Source organism: Octopus sinensis, linkage group LG3 (genome assembly GCF_006345805.1).
Source record: "Octopus sinensis linkage group LG3, ASM634580v1, whole genome shotgun sequence".
In the NCBI taxonomy this organism is placed as follows: Eukaryota; Metazoa; Mollusca; class Cephalopoda; order Octopoda; family Octopodidae; genus Octopus; species Octopus sinensis.
In genome coordinates, this window is record NC_042999.1 from 129,653,777 (window position 1) to 129,672,652 (window position 18,876).

The 18,876-nt window shown below is 35.8% G+C and overlaps 1 protein-coding gene across 1 annotated transcript in view; it reads left to right on the forward strand.

Annotated features, from left to right (window-relative positions):
- The first annotated feature begins 396 nt into the window (after positions 1 to 396).
- LOC115209530 overlaps positions 397 to 18,876 on the forward strand; it is a 158,214-nt gene continuing 139,734 nt past the window's right edge. Inside the window, exons 1-5 of the mRNA XM_036501317.1 lie at positions 397 to 686; positions 7,557 to 7,732; positions 12,228 to 12,300; positions 13,572 to 13,682; positions 13,874 to 13,998. Of these exons, the coding sequence (XP_036357210.1) occupies positions 7,590 to 7,732; positions 12,228 to 12,300; positions 13,572 to 13,682; positions 13,874 to 13,998 (452 nt within the window). The 5' untranslated portion in view covers positions 397 to 686; positions 7,557 to 7,589. The remainder of the gene's footprint in view (positions 687 to 7,556; positions 7,733 to 12,227; positions 12,301 to 13,571; positions 13,683 to 13,873; positions 13,999 to 18,876) is intronic.

Genomic DNA, 18,876 nt, shown 5'->3' on the forward strand with positions numbered 1-18,876 from the left:
GACTGCCGCGTCTTAATAACAGAGAGCTGACGCTGGATTCTTACGAAGGGGCGAACATAGTTCCAAGTCAAAGTTCATACAGATACATTGCATAATGTAGTCTACATGCACTAAGTCCGTATAAAAGTCAAGTTGATCACTCACTGTTGGAATGTCTTTGATTAAAGGTCTGCTCAATCAAGGATCAACATTGACTTCGCTAATCTTTTTTTTTATACTTTTTAATAGTTGAGCAGATGATAACATACATAATTATACGTAACAACTGACATAATTAAACTTTGGCGTACATTTCAGAAATAAAGCTGTACAATTTAGGGGTTGGTTTTTGTTTTAGAACGTACAAAACACATTTCTGTGACGTTGTCACAATGTGAAAATCGCGAATATTTTAGACAACGCTGTAAATGAAAGACGAGTTGTAATGTGTTAACTACAATAACTATGTATATATCTCTCAAAAATCATAACCACAGAATACGACCAACATCCTCTAACATCATCATTTCACACAGATAATTTTTGCTTTAAAGTATTCTTCAAATACTAAATATTTCATTGAATGTTAATCAGACATCTTTCACAAGAAGGGAATTTATATCTTAGGCCCTTATGTTGACTGACGATGCACAGTTTCAAGTTTATAAGTGATACATTCTTAAGAGGGAGTACATACATTGTTGTAGGTACGTCTCTTTTTACCTTACGCTTATTGTTGTTTAACTTTGATCATAGGTTTGCTTGAGCTAACCCATAATTAAAGACATTGTTATGATAATCCTATCTTTTTATGTACAGGGATAACCTATAGTACGCAGCCTCAACAGTTTGTAGACATCAAAACAACAGTACTCAACTTTTAACTACCAGGCTGGCCATCATATATATATAGTATGATAATATATATCTAAAAGAAAAAAAATAAATAAATAAAATGTAATTAGTCATTCTTTTACATTTTCCAGTTGAAGAAATGTTCAATAAGCCTATCAAACAGCCATTTTAGATATGAAAAAATAGTAGTTTTATTGCTAGATATAAAATAACTGGTTGCATACTTGTAAATATAATAAGGATGTGGCCATGAAAATTACACTGCCATATTAATAAATAATGTCAATCAACTTCATAATATATAGACTATTCTGTCAGTTATTATAGACTTCAGTTCCTAGCCTGAAGCCCGACACGAGTGAGCAGACCCGTGAGCAAAAGCGTTCCAATCATGACCATCCATTATTACCCCGGATATAGCGTACCAGGATGATATATCCTATGTGCTAAAACTCTTTTTAAGGCGACAAGGTGTTGTTTTGAGGGCGATTTGACTGTTATTTCGACCAGAAAGATAGCCACATGCTCACTTCATAAATATTCTATTTAAAGGGATCTCGTTTAGGGTTAGGGGTAGGGGAAAGGGTATCTTTTTTTCTTCAGAAATAACATCGCCGAAATGTAAATAAACCCAATCTGTTTCTTAAACGAGGGACATATACAGCACAGAATGTTTTCACCTCAATAGACGTCATTGATTGGTTGAAATTGCAGAAATTGAAGAAAAAAACAACAACAAATATCTTACAAACTATAGAATTTTCTCAATAAAGCCAAGAGAAAAAGATGTTTTATAAACACATTCTACCAGTATACGAAGTTTAAAAGTGTTTAGTTACGTGGAAATTATTTTAAAAAACTGCCGTTCAAACCGAAAAGATCCAAATTTATTCCTATATAGGAAATTACGAAATTCTGATTCGGTAAAATAGTTTGAAAAATGAGATGGAAATGGTGAATTTTTATTTATTCATTCATTTATTTATTATTTACTAAAGGTTTTGGCGGAGGTGAAGAATACGTACATCACCCGTTTTCGGCGTAATAAAAATCCTGACCCTAATCCTAAACCCTAACCCTAAACACCGCTATGATGAATTTTTAGTATATCACTGTGGCTAATGGTGGACCCTAAAGTCCTCAACGCCTTTTGGTTGGAACTGGCATACTACCACTAGCGTAGCAAGAGTGTGTGTCCCCGGACCCCACAAAAAACATATTGCTTACAGCAGACCCAAAAGTGCCGCTTTTGTAGAGTAGAGGGCCCCACTGACATTTCTCTAATTGAGCCCCATATTTCCTTGCGCTGTCCTGACCCTACGCAAGCCCATTTTAAAACCTTTGGGAATAGGTGGTTCATATTAGTCAGGCCTCTATCCTGTGGCCAGTTAACATGAGAGATTAAGTACAGTAGCACCCAGGTGTTTACTCTAAAATGATTAAAAGCATAATAGTCGTTACAGTACCGACCTTTTAACAAGTATTGTGTATCTATGATAGCATTATCGGCGAAAGTAAAGAATACATTCATCCGGTGTTTAGGATTAGGGCTAGGGTTTAGGGGTTGGGTTTAGGGTTTTTGTTACGCTGAAAACAGGTGGTGTACGTATTCTTTACCTCCGCCGCATTATCCAATGTATGTTTTCTTTCTTCTTTAAGGTGTCAAAGTGTGATTTGGTTGCTATTTCTAGCCAATCAAGTAACCTCGTAGAGACTTCCCTCTTTGGTTCAAATAGACTGAAGCGTGATGGTAGTCTGTTTCAATGGAGTCTCAAATTTCTAGTTAATTAATTTTATACATTAGTCTGTCTTTTACTTGTTTCAGTCATTTGACTGCGGCCATACTGGGGCACCGCCTGGAAGGGTTTTAGTCGAGCAAATTGACCTCAGGACTTATTTTTTCTAAGCCTTGTACTTTATTCTGTCGATCTCTTTTACTGAAAGTTAAGGGGACGTAAACATACCACCACTGGTTGTCAAGCGATGGACACACACACACACACAAGTTAAAAACATAGTAAATGCCCAGACGAACGGAAAACAGATACAGAAGGTCCCCAATTCCTTATCAGTTAGCCAGTGGGTCAAACGCAGTTTTGTACCTTTAACGATAATATTGCTGCAGGGAATATGGGAGCAAGAACAGACAAACAATACAAGTGATACAGAAGTGGACATACGAAAATTAATAAATGTAATTCAAGACGAGGAAGGCGAAGTGTAGATAATGCTAAGAAGGAAATCGTAAAGGACTGGAAATAAGGGCAACAGACAGTGAAATAGGTTGATGTGGAAACCAGAGAAATTATGACCAATTGCTTCAACAGCTGATGTAAAAAGGGAGAAAGGGAAAAAGGCTGACACCACAGGTTATGTGTCAGTAGCGAGCAGAGGAGAAAGAGAATGAGAGAAAAGGAGAAAGAAGAAAGGCTAGAAATAGAAGTTGCATGAATATATAAACGACTTAATTGTAAATAAAACCAAGGGTGTGTTGCGTTCTGTTAATAAATACCGTATTTTGTGGCATATAAGACGCAAGTTTTTTTCATTTTCAAAATTTGACCCTCAAATTTACTCTGTCCTGCATGGACACACAGCTTTGGACCTTGTTTAACAATATAAACAACTCAAACAACTTCCAAATGAATATAATGGTATATTACGCTGCAGACGATATGTACAGACATTGTACACGCTATGTGTACTCATTCCATATCCCCACCCAGTACTGGGGTCCATGGTTCTCCATGGCGCTTTGTTGAATATGTCTGGAGAGACACTGCTCAATGCACTTACCAGTAATTATGTTTATTTTCTGCTTAATCTCAGCACTACACACTAGCTTTTCTCTTTCCTTAATCATTGTGGTTTTATTCATAGTTAACACTGGGGGCAATACTTATGAGTAAAATGGGCTCATAATACCGTAATCAAAGTTTGCCCACTGTAACATGTACTTACCATCTTTGCTTACCAAACCAAAACAATGGAAGTGACACTGCCACCGAGCGACTTGGAAACTAACATGCGCCTTCAGTTGCTTACAACTGTACTGGAAACCAGACATCTTTCTGTATGATAATTTTTGAAACTACCAGAATGCCATAATAAGTTAAACATGGAATGTTCCATAAATGACTGATAATTTGTTAAACTACTGGCTGTTGTGAGGCAAACCACTCATTATCATAGCTGTTTACAGATTTCAAAAGCGTAACCATTATTATATATCCTGTATCAAGTAACAGTATTGTATAAATAAAACAAATCTTCAATGAAGCACAAAATACTTCAATTCTATCTAACACTTAAAACAAACAACAGAACAATTATCTCTACATTATAACCATCTCACAGACATTCTTTGTTTTGTTTTGGTAGTACTGACTGAGTCTGGCACCAACAAAGTGCATGTGCAGTTGCAGTGAGCAGCCAACCAAAACCAACGACATCAACGGTTTGAACATGGACCTCCTTGGGGTAGCACATTGAATTCCCTATCTGTTCAATCAGAATTACAGTAAATATCAGTAACATATAGTGGGGCAAATATTATCATTCAGTGAAATGAACAAACATTTATAGATTACCATATGGTAATAGTGTATAACAGTACTTTTTGCCCCACTTTATGATACTAATATTCACTTTTTTTAATTTTCAGAATATCAGTACCCTTATAGAATGGAGTTGCAGAAAAGGTATAGTTACACTATCGGATACAAATTGCAAGTGATAGCATATGCCAAGGAACATGGTAACAGAGTGGCTGCTAGACATTTTGCATCACCTCCAGTGGAGAGAATAGTATGGATGTGAAAACAGGAGGATGAACTGCAACAGGCTGAAAAATGGAAACATAACCTGCGGAAACCAAATGCAAAATAGCCTGAACTTGAAAATGAGTTGAAAACCTGGGTTGCAGATAACCGGAACAAAGGTATAGTTGTGTCAACTAAAGCCATAATTTTTCAAGCTAAAGTTATGGCAGCCACAAGAGGTCATGATTTCAGTGGCTGTGCAAGCTGGTCTTTTTGTTTCATGAAAAGAAACAGATTGACTATGTTTATAAAAAGGATAGCACAGAAAATGCCAGAAGAATATGAAAACAAGATACTGGAATTTCACCAATTTGTGATATGTACAACATAACGCTGCAGATATGGACGAGGTGCTACTGATATTTGATATTCCCTCAAACAGGACTGTAGATGCTAAAGGTAGCAAAACAGTTTCTGTTAAAACAACAGAACATGAAAAACACACTACACCATAGTATTGGCTTGTTGTGCAGATGGCATGAAACTACTACCACTTATAATATTTAAAAGAAAAACACTTCCAAAGGACTGCTTTCCATCAGGAGTTGTTATTCACGTTTACCTTAAGGGGTGGACGGACGAATATGGTATAAAGTTATGGTTAGATAAAGTATGGTCAGTACATCCTGGTGCTTTACGCAAAACACCATCCCTTCTTGTCTGGAACCAATTTCATGTACACACAACTGAGAGTATAGTAAGGAGGCTAAAGAACTTAAACACTGAAATAACTGTCATACCTGGTGGATTGACTTCCCAATTACAACCTCTTGATGTTTCATTAAACAAGCCTTTCAAGGACCAGATTAGAAAGGAGTAGGATAACTGGATGCAGGTCCCGCAACATGAACTGGCATCAACAGGCAATATGAAGAGGCCTATATTTTCCCAGGTAGCCCATTGAGTGAAAAATTCGTGGGAAGCAGTAAAAACCGAAACAATTATGAAAGGCTTCAAAAAAATGTATCAGTAACACCCTAGATGGCACTGAAAATGATTTCTTATATTATAATTATGATAATGACATATTTGATTCTGAAAACAACGATGATCTTGAGGAATGCGAGGAAGCTGATGGATTCTCAGAACATGAGGAAAACGACAGCCAGGAACTGAATGAGGATGACAGTAATCATGACTTTTTAGGATTTTAAAGTGAATAAAGTTTTTAAAGATTATGGTGTCAAAAGTTACTAATATGGTTACTGTATTTTAATATTTTGGTTATTTACTGGCAGGATTTGATAAGTTTTCTTTTTACAAATAAAGTGGCAATAGTAAAGACTGTTAATATAAAAAAAATTAAAATATAACAAACACTGATATGTTTGATAAATATCAGTACAAACAAAAATAATGAACTGTGTAGATGAGGCTATGGATATAGCGTTAACTGGCGTTTACTGCAAACACTTGCAGTAGAAACACAACCAGAAAAGTTTTCTTTATACAAATAGTGGCAGTAATGAAGAATGTAAACAATATAAAAAAAAATAAAGATAAAAAATTATGAAAGCATTATGGTAAATATCAGAAAACAAAGCAAAGAACAATGAAGCTGAGGTCACGGCAATATCAGAGTCGAGACATTGGCAGATAATAAATGTATGGCTCACAATCAAAAAATTCAAAACAATTCGTTGTTGCATCCCTGGCACTCTTCCCAATAATAAGGTACAGGTACTGTAATCTGTGTTCACAGAATGTACTGGCATTTCCAAAACATGGTGCACAGATAACCTTAAATATAAGGTTTAGTAGCAGACATGGACTGAACTCAGTTTCAATCCTAGCGCTGAAGCAGGCTCTACAAAATTCCCCTTACTGTAATTTTATTTGTCTTCATTGAGGGTATGGCCCAAAAATGTGTGCCAAACCATTTAAAATACATGGGTAGAGACAACATAAAGGAACTTAACAGTAATAAAAGATAAGATTTAGTGAACGAATGACATGCACTGTGATAAATTCAACCTTGGGCCAAATGCTGAAGGCACAGGGCATACTAGAATATTTGGGAATTTTTCGAATGTTTCACAAAGCTGATGCAATGAAAAAGCAGTGAAGCCATGGGAAAACCAGCAATAATAGCCAATACTTTTCGAAGGTGTACAGGTGTGGATGATGCAGTAACCAGTCACTGTACAATTTTTCTGTTTTAGGCAGCAAACAACGATATAAGCTGTTCAGACCACACCACCCCTGTGACCACCATTCCACTTAGCATATCACTAACCCTTATTTTGGTTAACTTTGTCCTAAGTCCTTATTTTGGTTAACTGTCCTAACCTTACTTGGGCTAACCTTTACACTTGCTAACCATTTATGTGGACTCTGTCCCCCATTGTGACACTCCATTGTGACACTTTCTATCCTATGGAAAAAAGCTGGAAATTCCTCTTATGTATAATTACATTTTCTTGCATATTCCATATTAATTTTAGAGTGCGTCTTATATGCTGCAAAATACAGTAAGTTCAAAAATGTATAGTAAATGCACAAACAAAAAACAGACACAGAATGGCAAGTTAAAAAAACAGTAAATGCACAGACGAATGGAAAACAGACACAGAAAGCCCCAGTTCCCTATCAGTTATATATACATTGAGCTTCTTTCAGTTTCTGTCACCAAATACATTCACAGGGGGTTTATTCGGCCTCAGGCTATAGTAGAAGGCACTTGACCAAGGTGCCATGCAGTGGAAGTGAACCTGAAACTATGTGGTTGGGAAGTAAACTTCTTACCACATAGCCATACCTGTGCTAACCTTCAGCTGCAAATCCCTATTTGGAAACATGAAGTTATTTCACCATGTTGACTGTGAACAAGATGTTTGATATAAACCACAGCAATTATGTTTCTTATTTAATGTCTCTTTTTATCTCTAACTTCTATTATAGATTTACTCTGAGAAATCATTCTATATTGCCATCATGAATTTTGATGGTTACTATGTTATTTCTGGAAGCGAGACTGTATGTTCTTTAGAGAAACAGCTGCAAGCCAGCATTCTTGAGCTTAAAGAGGAATTGGAAGAACAGAATTTACTTAAAAGTCAAGAATCCAGAAGAATTAGGTTGGTATTTGATTATCTTTGTGTGTTATTATAAACAGCCAGTATGGAAGATGGACGTTAAAAGATGATGATGGTGATGGTGGTGGCAGTGATGGTGATGATGATGTTGATGTTATTTAGTTTACTTTTGTTTCTTCTGTATCAGTCATTTGGAAATAAGCACATCCAATCTCTCTATATATAAACGGCAAAATGTCTGTGTGTGTGTCCTTTATACAAATCCACAATTTTTCAGTTAGAGGGCTTGCACTTTCTATGGTCATACAAAACCATCCAAGGGTGGTCGTGCACATCTTTACATTTCCCCAGTCACTCCACAAAGCCATTAAAAAATCAATAGAAGTGACTTTTTTGTGAATTTTCTATCTAAAACCCAATCAAAATGCTCGAAACTTGAATGCCAGCTAGCTGTATGTAATTGGTCGGAGATTTGGACAGTACTCGTGTGTATGTGCGCATGCATGCAGCTGTATATGCATGCACTAGCACTATGATCCGGTGTTGCCAGGTCATACTGCTAGTCTGAAATAAAAGGAAAAGGATCATATTTGATTTAAAATTGAACCATAAATTGTTGTTGGTAATTCCAAAAGAGCCTAAAATCAAGTTATTTAGTTATTGTTAGAGTATTGTAAACAAATTATTGATGGATTTTTTTTCATCTTTTTCTAGTTTATACCGTAAATCCTTGAGTATAGTCCACCCTTGAGTATAATACGCAGGGGATTTTTAGGGGGCTGTACCTCTGAAAAACCTAAACTTTGTGTATAATATGCACCCCTTCTCTAACTTGAGTCAAGGAGGTCTATATAACATCCTTGGTTTGTAAAAATGTATACGGTAACGTCCTTTATTATTATTGTATATATAACATAATGCAAACATGTAGCTTTTTTGTGCATTTTGTTTGCAGAAAATAAAGAAATAACAGTAATAATGTTCAATAAATGTTGCTTATGGATGATTCTTTTATGACTTCATTGGTTTGAGGCTTAGCTTAAGGTATTTTCACGCTCGACATCACAAAATGCGTCTGAATAAACATTGCCAGACAGCAAATAGAGACTTGGACATTGCTTAGAAAATATTTTTCATTTTTAACCTCGTATATAGTATGCACTAGGGATTTTGACCTTTAAACTTTGGGGAAAAAATGCGGATTATACTTGAGGATTTACGGTAATCATCCTCATGGTAGCGATGGTAATGTTAAGAGAAGCATGAAGGCAATGAACTGGCAGAAACATTAGCATGCTCAGCAAAATGCTTGGTGGCATTTCTTTCGTCTTTACCTTCTGAGTTCAAATTCTGCTGAGGTTGACTTTACTTTTCATCCTTCCAGGGTCAATACCAGTTGAGTATTGGGATCAATATAATTGACTTAACCCCTCTACTGAAATTACTGGCTTTGTGCCACAAATTTGAAACAAACATTAGGAGAAGCAAAAATATGTCTACTTTACCATGTTGAGAACATTCCTTTTGAATAAGTCATAAAGCATACCACTTGCACTGTTCTCCTCCTTGATCTAGGACCTGTCTGCATACTACATGTGGTTGGACAGCAACAGACAGATAAAAGCATACCTTGTTTTGTTACTATGGAAACAGGCTGACTGTGGATTTTGATTGGCTAAAATTACCCAGCATTTGCAAAGTTTAAAAGCTGTTAACTTTTTTGTTTCCATAATTAGTATACAAAACTTCATTAATACACTAAATTTGAAATCAATTAGAAAAAAATTAAAAACTGAAAAGTAAAAGTCAATCAGAAAAGATCCTAATGTTGTTTAGTCACAGGTCATACCATCTTCTTTTCATATTTAGTGTAAATAGGATACTCAACAAAGGAAATATCAGGGTGCTGCTGATAGGGTGTTATTTGAGGGATATTTGGCTGCTATTTCTAGCACATCAACTCATTGTATAGAGTAGTCATGGACAGTCTGTAACCCACAAAACTTTCTGTATAGTATGCCTTATGAAAAATTACCTCAAAATTTGTTAGTGGTTAGGCCCATCTGAACAGTCTACATGAGACATGACTCATGTGCACCACTTCTTTAAAAAAAGGTTGCTTGTGCATGATATAGATGCTCCCTATATGGTTCATGCCCTTTAGTGTTTGTTTGTGTGGAGTGAAGTTTAAGAATTTGTGAAAACAGAAAGTAGTGGAGTGATGTGCAAAGTGTAGGAGTTGTGGAGTGAGAAATATAAGGATATATTAGGGGCTATAATATGTGAATCATGATGGTGGATATGGGAGGGTATTGAAAATGGTAGCAGATAAGAGAGGTGTTTAGAAGTAGAAGGGAGAAAAAGCAGTGATTGAAGGTACAGAAAGGAGGTGATTGGTTGAAATAGTATGGGTGGAGATGATGAAGAATGAAAGTAGTTTGGGGTTGGGGGTAGAGACCATTAAATCACTGGTATTGTGTTGCTGATTCATTACTGCAGTAGGTGAATTAACTTACTTGTTCATATAAGAGAGTGTTTATCTCTGCTCATGACTACATAGGTACCAAGAATGATTAGCAAAAGCTTGGTATATGTTATATTTGTTTGTGAATCATGGCTGTGTTATTTTCCCCATATAATAAAAATTCAGTAATCATAGAATGCCTAGTTCTATACTGTTCTTGTTTAGCCCTATTTCAGACCTGATAAAACAAACCTAAAATTAAAAGTATATAGTAGGACAGAGGCAGATGTTCTAACAGAACATCCACATTTGATATTCACATCAACATTCAATTGTCTATATTTCCTGTTGAAATGGGTGACCAGTGACAATAGTTGTTTTTCTCTCTGCCTCATTTAGTTTGTACCTAAGCTAATAATACCAACTGCACAATATTAACAAACTTCACCATATTAACAGCCAAAACAATGGCAAAAGAGAAATGATAGAAATAATAGTCAAATATCCTTCAAATTACATAGTACTATCTTAAAAATGGAAGCAGAACATCCACATTTAAGTAGGGGAAAAATTAGATTTTCCAGACATGATCATTTCATTGTTATCGTCGTCATCGTCATCATCATCACCATCATTTAATAACCACTTTCCATGCTGGCATGGGTAGGATGGTTTGACAGGAACCAGCAAGCTGCAGGGCTGCAGTGAGTTCCAATGTCATCTTTGGCATGGTTCCTGTGGCTGCACACCCTTCCTAATGCCAACCACTTTACAGGGTGTACTAGGTACCTTTTTCATGCCACCAGCATTATTGAAGTTGCCATGTAACTCGCAAGATAGACAAGAACAGACAAAAAGAAAAGGAGAAAACTCCCACTACTAAGAGGAAGTATTTGAGAAGGAAAGTAGAAGTTGGTGGCTTTATTCAAGGTGATGAAAAGCTAAAGTATGATAGAGAGAAAGCACAAGTACCTTGTTATTGAGGAAATATATGGTTAAAGAAGGTAAGAGAAAGGTAGTGATGGGGTGCTAAATTAAACTCTTAAGGAACAAGAAATTGAGCATAAGAGAGAACATGGAGGTGGCTCATGGAAAGGGATGAGAGAGTGGATGTTTTCATAAGAGTGTGAAGGACTAAACAAGTGGAGGTAGAGGTTAATGTAGTGAATGATGAACAAGGGTGGTGGTGCAGCTGATGGGAAATACCAGTATGTAGAGGATTAAGGTGGGAGATGTAGGAGTGGTCCAGGAAGTGGAATACAGCAGAAAGTAGTAGAGTGTTGTGCAAAGTGTAGGAGTTGTGGAGTAAGAAATATAAGGATATATTAGGGGCTATAATATGTGAATCATGATGGTAGATATGGGAGGGTATTGAAAATGGTAGCGGATAAGGGAGGTGTTTAGAAGTAGAAGGGATAAAAAGCAGTGGTTGAAGGTACAGAAAGGAGGTGATTGGTTGAAATAGTATGGGTGGGGATGATGAAGAATGAAAGTAGTTTGGGGGTGGGTAGAGACCATTTAAGAGATGATGTAATGTGTGCAACACTGCTCTCGGGTGAACACAGCAGGAACAGAGTGTATCTAGGACTGCATCATCTAATGTGTCTTTCCTTTCTTCAAGATGGTACAATGTAGTTTGGGTCATTTTTTTCTATCACTTCTATGTTTCCCCATTGACTTGGCTGTTAATATAGTGAAGCTTGTTAATATCATGCAGTTGACATTATTAATTTAGGTACAAAGGTGGTGAGCTTGCAGAATTGTTACGTGCCGGGCAAAATACTTAGCGACATTTCGTTCATCTGTACATTCTGAGTTCAAATTCTGCCAAGGTCGACTTTGCCTTTCATCCTTTCGGGGTCAATAAAATAAGTACCACTTGAGCACTAGAGTTAATGTAATCAACTTACCCAATCCTGAAATTGCTGGCCTTATACCTAAATTTGAAACCATTATTAATTTTGGTACAAACTGAATGTGGTAGAGATAAAAACAATCATTAATTGTCATTGGTTGTTCATTTCAACCAGAATTATAGATGACTCAGGGTATCCATTTTCTGTTTTTCCTAAGTTCTGTGCCATTTCCACAAGACCTTAATTACTATCGGAAAGAAAGGAAGAGAATGATGGAACGTACTTTGCAGGTAACAATTCATTTTTTCACTCACTTCATACACAATTCTATTAATTTAGATTTTACTGAAAAATGGGATCAATTTATAATTAGTTTATATAATCAAAGTAAACAACTTCAATTTAAAACTAGTGTGATGTGTGTGTAATAGTGATGCATGGATATTGTGAATAAGAGATCTATTGTAATTAGGGAGACTTGGGTGTGTGCTTAAGAAGTTCACTTAGCAACTGCATAGTTTCAGGTTCAATCCCATTGTGTGGCACCTAGGGCAAGTGTCTTCTATTGTAGCTCCAGGCTGATTATTGCCTTGTAAGTGAATTTGGCAAACAGAAATTGCGTGGATGTCTATCATGTGTGTGTGTGTGTGTGTTTCTGTTTGTCCCCCACCACCACTTGATAACCATTGTTGGTTTGTTTATAGCCCCATAACTTGGTGGTTCAGCAAAAGAGATTGATAGATTCAGTATTAGATTTTTAAAAAATAAGTACTGGGGTCTATTTATCCAATTAAACCCTTCAAGGCAGTGCCCCTGGCACAGCCTCAGTCCAAAGACTGAAACAAGTAAAAGATAATTGATAAAGACAACATAAATTTTAGAGGGAGAGCCAAAGTAAAAGGATTTGAGAAATGCATGGAAAAGAGTTTCTATTCCAATTGTCTCTGAAAGCACAGAGTCACTGGATGATTTGTTGACAAGAAAATGCCAACAAAAATCAGTTTCTACAGCTCAGCAATTTTACTGAGTACAGAATGTAGACATTTGCATGCACATATGCAGATTGACAGACAGATTCTGCTGCATAAATCCCATCTCCCAAATTCAACTCAGGGCTCTTGCTAAAAGTGTACTGTGTATTTGGATTGAACCTAGAGCCACATGGTTGCAAAGGATGCTTCTTAATCACACAGCTATGTCTATCTGAACTTCAGGGAATATGACATTACTGATTCATGATTACAGGATATAACTGAGTAGAGATTCTGTGCAATGTTTATCTATCCAATCCATTTTAGTATGGAAGCATGCACAAACACATGCTTCTGAGAAATGTATCCAAGAAAAAGCCTGACAGGCAAGACTTCACTCAAAAATATGTTACAAATACTAGCCCAAAACAATTAAAAAACCAGAAAATTTCTGAAACTGAAGTCACAATTTATCCTTTGCAACTAATTAAATATTTGCTGCCTATTGCATTTTCCCTAAGGCATTCACCACCAGATAGCGTCTTGTTATTAAATTTTGTTAGTAAATTTAGATTGTATTTACTTTACAGGTTAGCTCTGCTAAAAAATTGGCTAATGTCGCTGATGTACTACAGGAAACTTTGGTTATTGCTGGAAAGTTTGAATACACAACAGAAAGTCTGCCTCTTCTTATTCATCAAGTAAATGTATTTTACTAAATATTCTTATTTATGAGATAAATGTATGAAATTTATTGTTAATGTAACCAAAAAAAACAAATTTCTTCACTTAAATAATTGTATTTATCCAATTGAATTTTTTTTTTTAATTTAGATTGTTTAATTCTCTTGTTTAGTAATTTTTATATTTCTTTAATTCACTGGGATTCTAGTATTTCACAGACCGTATCTACCAACTGGTACAAGCAAAACACCAACATTTAATGCGCTGGAAACGTTTCTGTCAAACCACTGAAGACATTGAAAACTCCTATCCTGAATACACAGAGACAATGAAGTAAACTTGATGTTATTTAACCTTTTTCTTCACCGTTCCTTTTACTGTAAATATTATAGGGTAAAGTGGGTGCTGAAAAGTGCCTGGCTTTGGGTAAAAGAAAATTCAGAAGGATCAGTTAATTATGATTTTATTTAACATATTCCTCTCTCAAATTCACACACTTATTGTAGTGGTCCTTCTGTTTTTTCTAAGTCCTGTAAAAGAATTTGAAAGGTTGGGCCACCAACCTAGCCTTTCACAATACCCTTAAGGCCAGGAACTTTTCAGCAGTGCCCGTATAACACTTAAATTCCTGAGAGAAGAAACCAAAATGAACTTGAGTTTGTTCTGTGTTATTGTATTTTCCCGCATACAAGTAACTGCAGTGTATAATGTAAACATGTAGTTTAAACATTCAAACATTGTCACTATCTTTCCAATCCTGCTGCATTTCCCATGGAATTTTTGATCCCCACCAATCATCTTCATTGTATAAGTTGACCTACCTTTTATGGCTGTAAATTTTGGCTTGAAAAATTTGACTTGTATGCCAGAAAATACGGGATGTAAAGTTTGTTTATTTCATTGGTAACATCTGTTCAAAGGCTTCACTTTCTAGAAATAGTGGTTACATTTGTTGAAATCATTCCCAAGCATCTTCTAAGAAGGACACATTAGGTAATGTGGTCCCTAGATATACTATCTGAAAGCAAGAGATGGTTGTAGCTGGAAGGCTTAACAAAATTCCTTTAGTAGCTGAATCTTTTTCTTTTTTCATATGGGTATGTTCTTACCTATCAACCTACTTTTTTTCAATTTTTGTAGGTTATTAACCGGCTATTCCATTGGTGGTTCAGCAAAAGAGATTGATAGATTCAGTATCAGATTTTTTAAAAATAAGTACTGGGGTCTATTTATTCAGTTAAACCCTTTGTAGTTGCCTTTACACACACACCACACACACACACACACACACACACACACAACACACACACACACACACACACACACACACACACATACACACACACACACACGCACACACTTGGTGACACATAAAAGGCACCCTTGCTGGTATCAAGTAAAGGGTACCCACTACACTCTGTGGAGTGACTGGTTTTAGAAAGGGCATCCAGCAATAGAAACCAAGCCAAAACAACTGGAGCCTGATGCAGCTCTCTGGCTTACCAGTTCCAGTTAAACCATCTAACCCAGGAGTCGGAGAACTTTTTTAACCAATTTCCTCGAAATATATTTATTTACGCCAACATTATTCCCTTGATTTGAAAGGAAGAAAAATCATAGATTCTTTGAATTCAAAAGGATTATTGAATCTATTTATATGGAAAATACAGTTATGATTATAAAAAGTATAAAGCAAATGCAATAAAATAAATTAGTACCCTCATTATGAAACAAAAGGATTTTTCTGGAGACATTTTCACTTCAGGTTTTGGAAAAATGATATTTCATTTTAAATACCAATACATCAAAATTGGGGCATTTTTGTGTCAGAGTAATTTGGATACAGTCTCTAGGTTCCAATTGATTAATCTGCTTTGTTTTTATGTTCACTAGAGTGGAAAATCCTTGTTTTCAAAGGTAGGTTGTTGCAGAAAGCAGCACCTTTTTTTACTACCTCCTCATGTCAGAAGAAAAATTTCTGTCGTAACAAGGAACACGTTTTTTATATGATTTTACTTATGTCTAATGAGTCCTTATTACCCAACAAAATTTCATTTTACTCCACTTAGGGTAATTTACTCCAGTTTGCCAACCCCTGGTCTAACCCATGCCAGAATGGAAAACAGACGCTAAATGATGATGATAACAACGACAATATATATATATGTCTACAAGGCAGTGAACTGGTAGAAATGTTAGCATGCCAAGTGAAATGCTTAGCGGTATTTCGTCTGTCTTTACGTTCTGAGTTCAAATTCTGCTGAGGTCGGCTTTGCTGTTCATCCTTTCAGTGTCAATAAATTAAGTACCAGTTGCATACTGGGGTTGATCTAATCGACTGCCCCCCTCCCTCCAAATTTCGGGTCTTGTGCCTAGAGTAGAAAAGAATATATATATATATATAGGTAAACAGTAAAAATAATTACAGACATGGACAAGAACATGAAACACCACAGAGACGACACAAGAACCACAGGACGGGACATTCGAAGCCCTCAGTCATCAGTCAAGAACCATATATATATATATATATATATTATATTAAATTAGAGACAAAACCACTATTAGGCAAATCATACAATGAAAAACTTAAGCCAATACATAAGATTATTTAATTTATATTATTTAAATATATAACAAAATTATTAAAAAAATATAATTAATATATCACTACGATCGTTTCATGGCTGTTAATTTCTTTAAATTTTCAAGTCACAGTAATTCATCAGGTGGTTTAAATATTTATCTTGGCGAGGTTTAAACAATTGATTTGCCTAATAGTGGTTTTGTCTCTAATTTAATATAATATAATATTTTACTATAAAATTGGATTCAATCCTAAATCTGATTTTTCCCTGTAAGTTTGGATTTATTCCCTAATATTTATTATTATATATATATATATATATATATATATATATATATATATAAGTAGGTAAATGGATATGTAGGTAAACAGATAGATACATAGGTAAGTAGATAGATAGGTACATAGGTAATATGGACAGACAAGCACACACACACACACACACACACACACACACACACATACACACACACACATATACACACACAAAAAAAGGAAATGGAAACATATGACCATATACACACACATTCCACGCATACACATAGACATGGAGACACACATCCATACATAGCAGGCACATATACAAGGACACGCAAACTCATATACATAGACACGCAAACTCATACACATAGACACACTCAAATGTACACACAAGGAAACAGAGGTACACTCACAAATACATACAAACACATAAATATGCAGAATACATATATACGTACATACATACATATATGCATACACTCACACACACATACATACATACATACATACATACATACATACATACATACATACATACATGCATACATACATATGTGCATACACAAACACATGTATGCTAGTGTACACTCATGCACACAAACAGACAAAAGGGAATGTAGCTCCAATAACAGACAGTCCACATCCATTGATAAGATTGCAAAAGCAATAAAAAGTTTAGAAGAAAAGATATAAATAATAAATGAGTGTAAATCGAATTGGTGAGTGTGTTAGATAATTAATAATGCATTAAGACGGTATGATTCTCCCCAGACACAACAAAATTTGCTTCAACACATGAATTCACATAAAGAATATTGCAACCAGATACAAAAACAAAGTATATATATATATATATACAGAGTGGGGAAGCAAAACATGGAAAATAATAGATAATTCACCAAATTGTTTATTTTACAACCAGCAACCTGACATAAATATACTTTTAACACATATTTATAGAGGTGTAGTGGGAAAGGTGTAGCAAAAAATGCTGAGGTAGCAGATGAAATAGGCATCAAATGGACGACATCAAAGCATTGGATTGTCATTTAAATAATTTATTTAATTGATGCTTGCATTTACTTGCTGTATGCAACAAAAAATTCACTACATGACATTATCAACTTGCTTTTAGTTGGTGAAGAAGAAAATAAACAGGGGAAATACCATGTTGATGTGATGAGGTAGAACCGGGCATGATTTGTGTCTGTGTGTGCATTGGTCATGTGGTGGTGTCTGTTTATGTTCTGTGACTGCTACTGTGTTGGGCCATTCATGCTGAATATGTGGTTCTATGTTGGCTGCTTGACTGGCGCAAGTTACTTGCTGGCTGTCTCTTGACAGTTTGCCTGGTGATGGCTATCTCCAGTCCATTGATGGATTGCTGTATTCATAATGGTCATGACAGCTAGAACAGACATACCACAGGAGTAATGTCTACTTATGTAGGTCACCTCTTGTCCACTTAAACCTTAAATGACACGGCTCAGGTATAAGTCGAAGGGAAATCCATCCATCACTTTTTGACAGGATAAAGAAATTTCTTTCATGCCTGTTGGGTCAGTGGTAGATCAGATGAGTGAGCATCCTTAGATTCGGTTTTGAATCTCAGCTCGGAAAAAGGAAGTGTTAGTTTTCACACTACCCACTGATAGAATAAGTACTAGGCTTACAAAGAATAAATCCCATGGTCAATTCGTTTGACCAATGGTGCTGCTCCAGCATGGCTGCAGTCACATGACTGAAACAAGTAAAACGATAAACAAACTATGCCATTTTAATCCCAAGCAAGGCCAGGTATCTCTGCCAGTATATATATATATATATATATATATATATATATACATGATGGAATCTCCTGTCAAAGACGACTTATGACTGTTCAGGTTTTACTAAATGACCTGCATAAATGATTTTCTTCATAGTATGCGATGTACATTAGCTCACTCCCTCTATCCAATTGACATTGTTTGTACTGGTGCACAAGTGTGCCACACATCTGATGTTGAAAACCTCTGTATGATAACCTCAGGTTGACCAAAGCTATGTGAGTTGGTTTGGTGGATGGAAACAACGCGCATCATATGTTTGTATGTGTGTGTGTGTGTGTGTGTGTTTGTGTGTTTGTCTCTCACCACCATCTGACAACTGGTGTTATGTGTTTATGTTCCTGTAACTTAGTGGTTCAGCAAAAGAGACTGATAGAGTAAGTACCAGGTTTAAAAGAAAAAGGACTGGCTTCAGTACATTTGCATGGCTGCAGTCTGATGACTGAAATAAGTAAAAGGAAAAAAGAAAAGATACGTAATTTATTATATTAGTTGTGTCTAAGGTGGTGAGCTGGGGAAAATGCTTAGCAACAT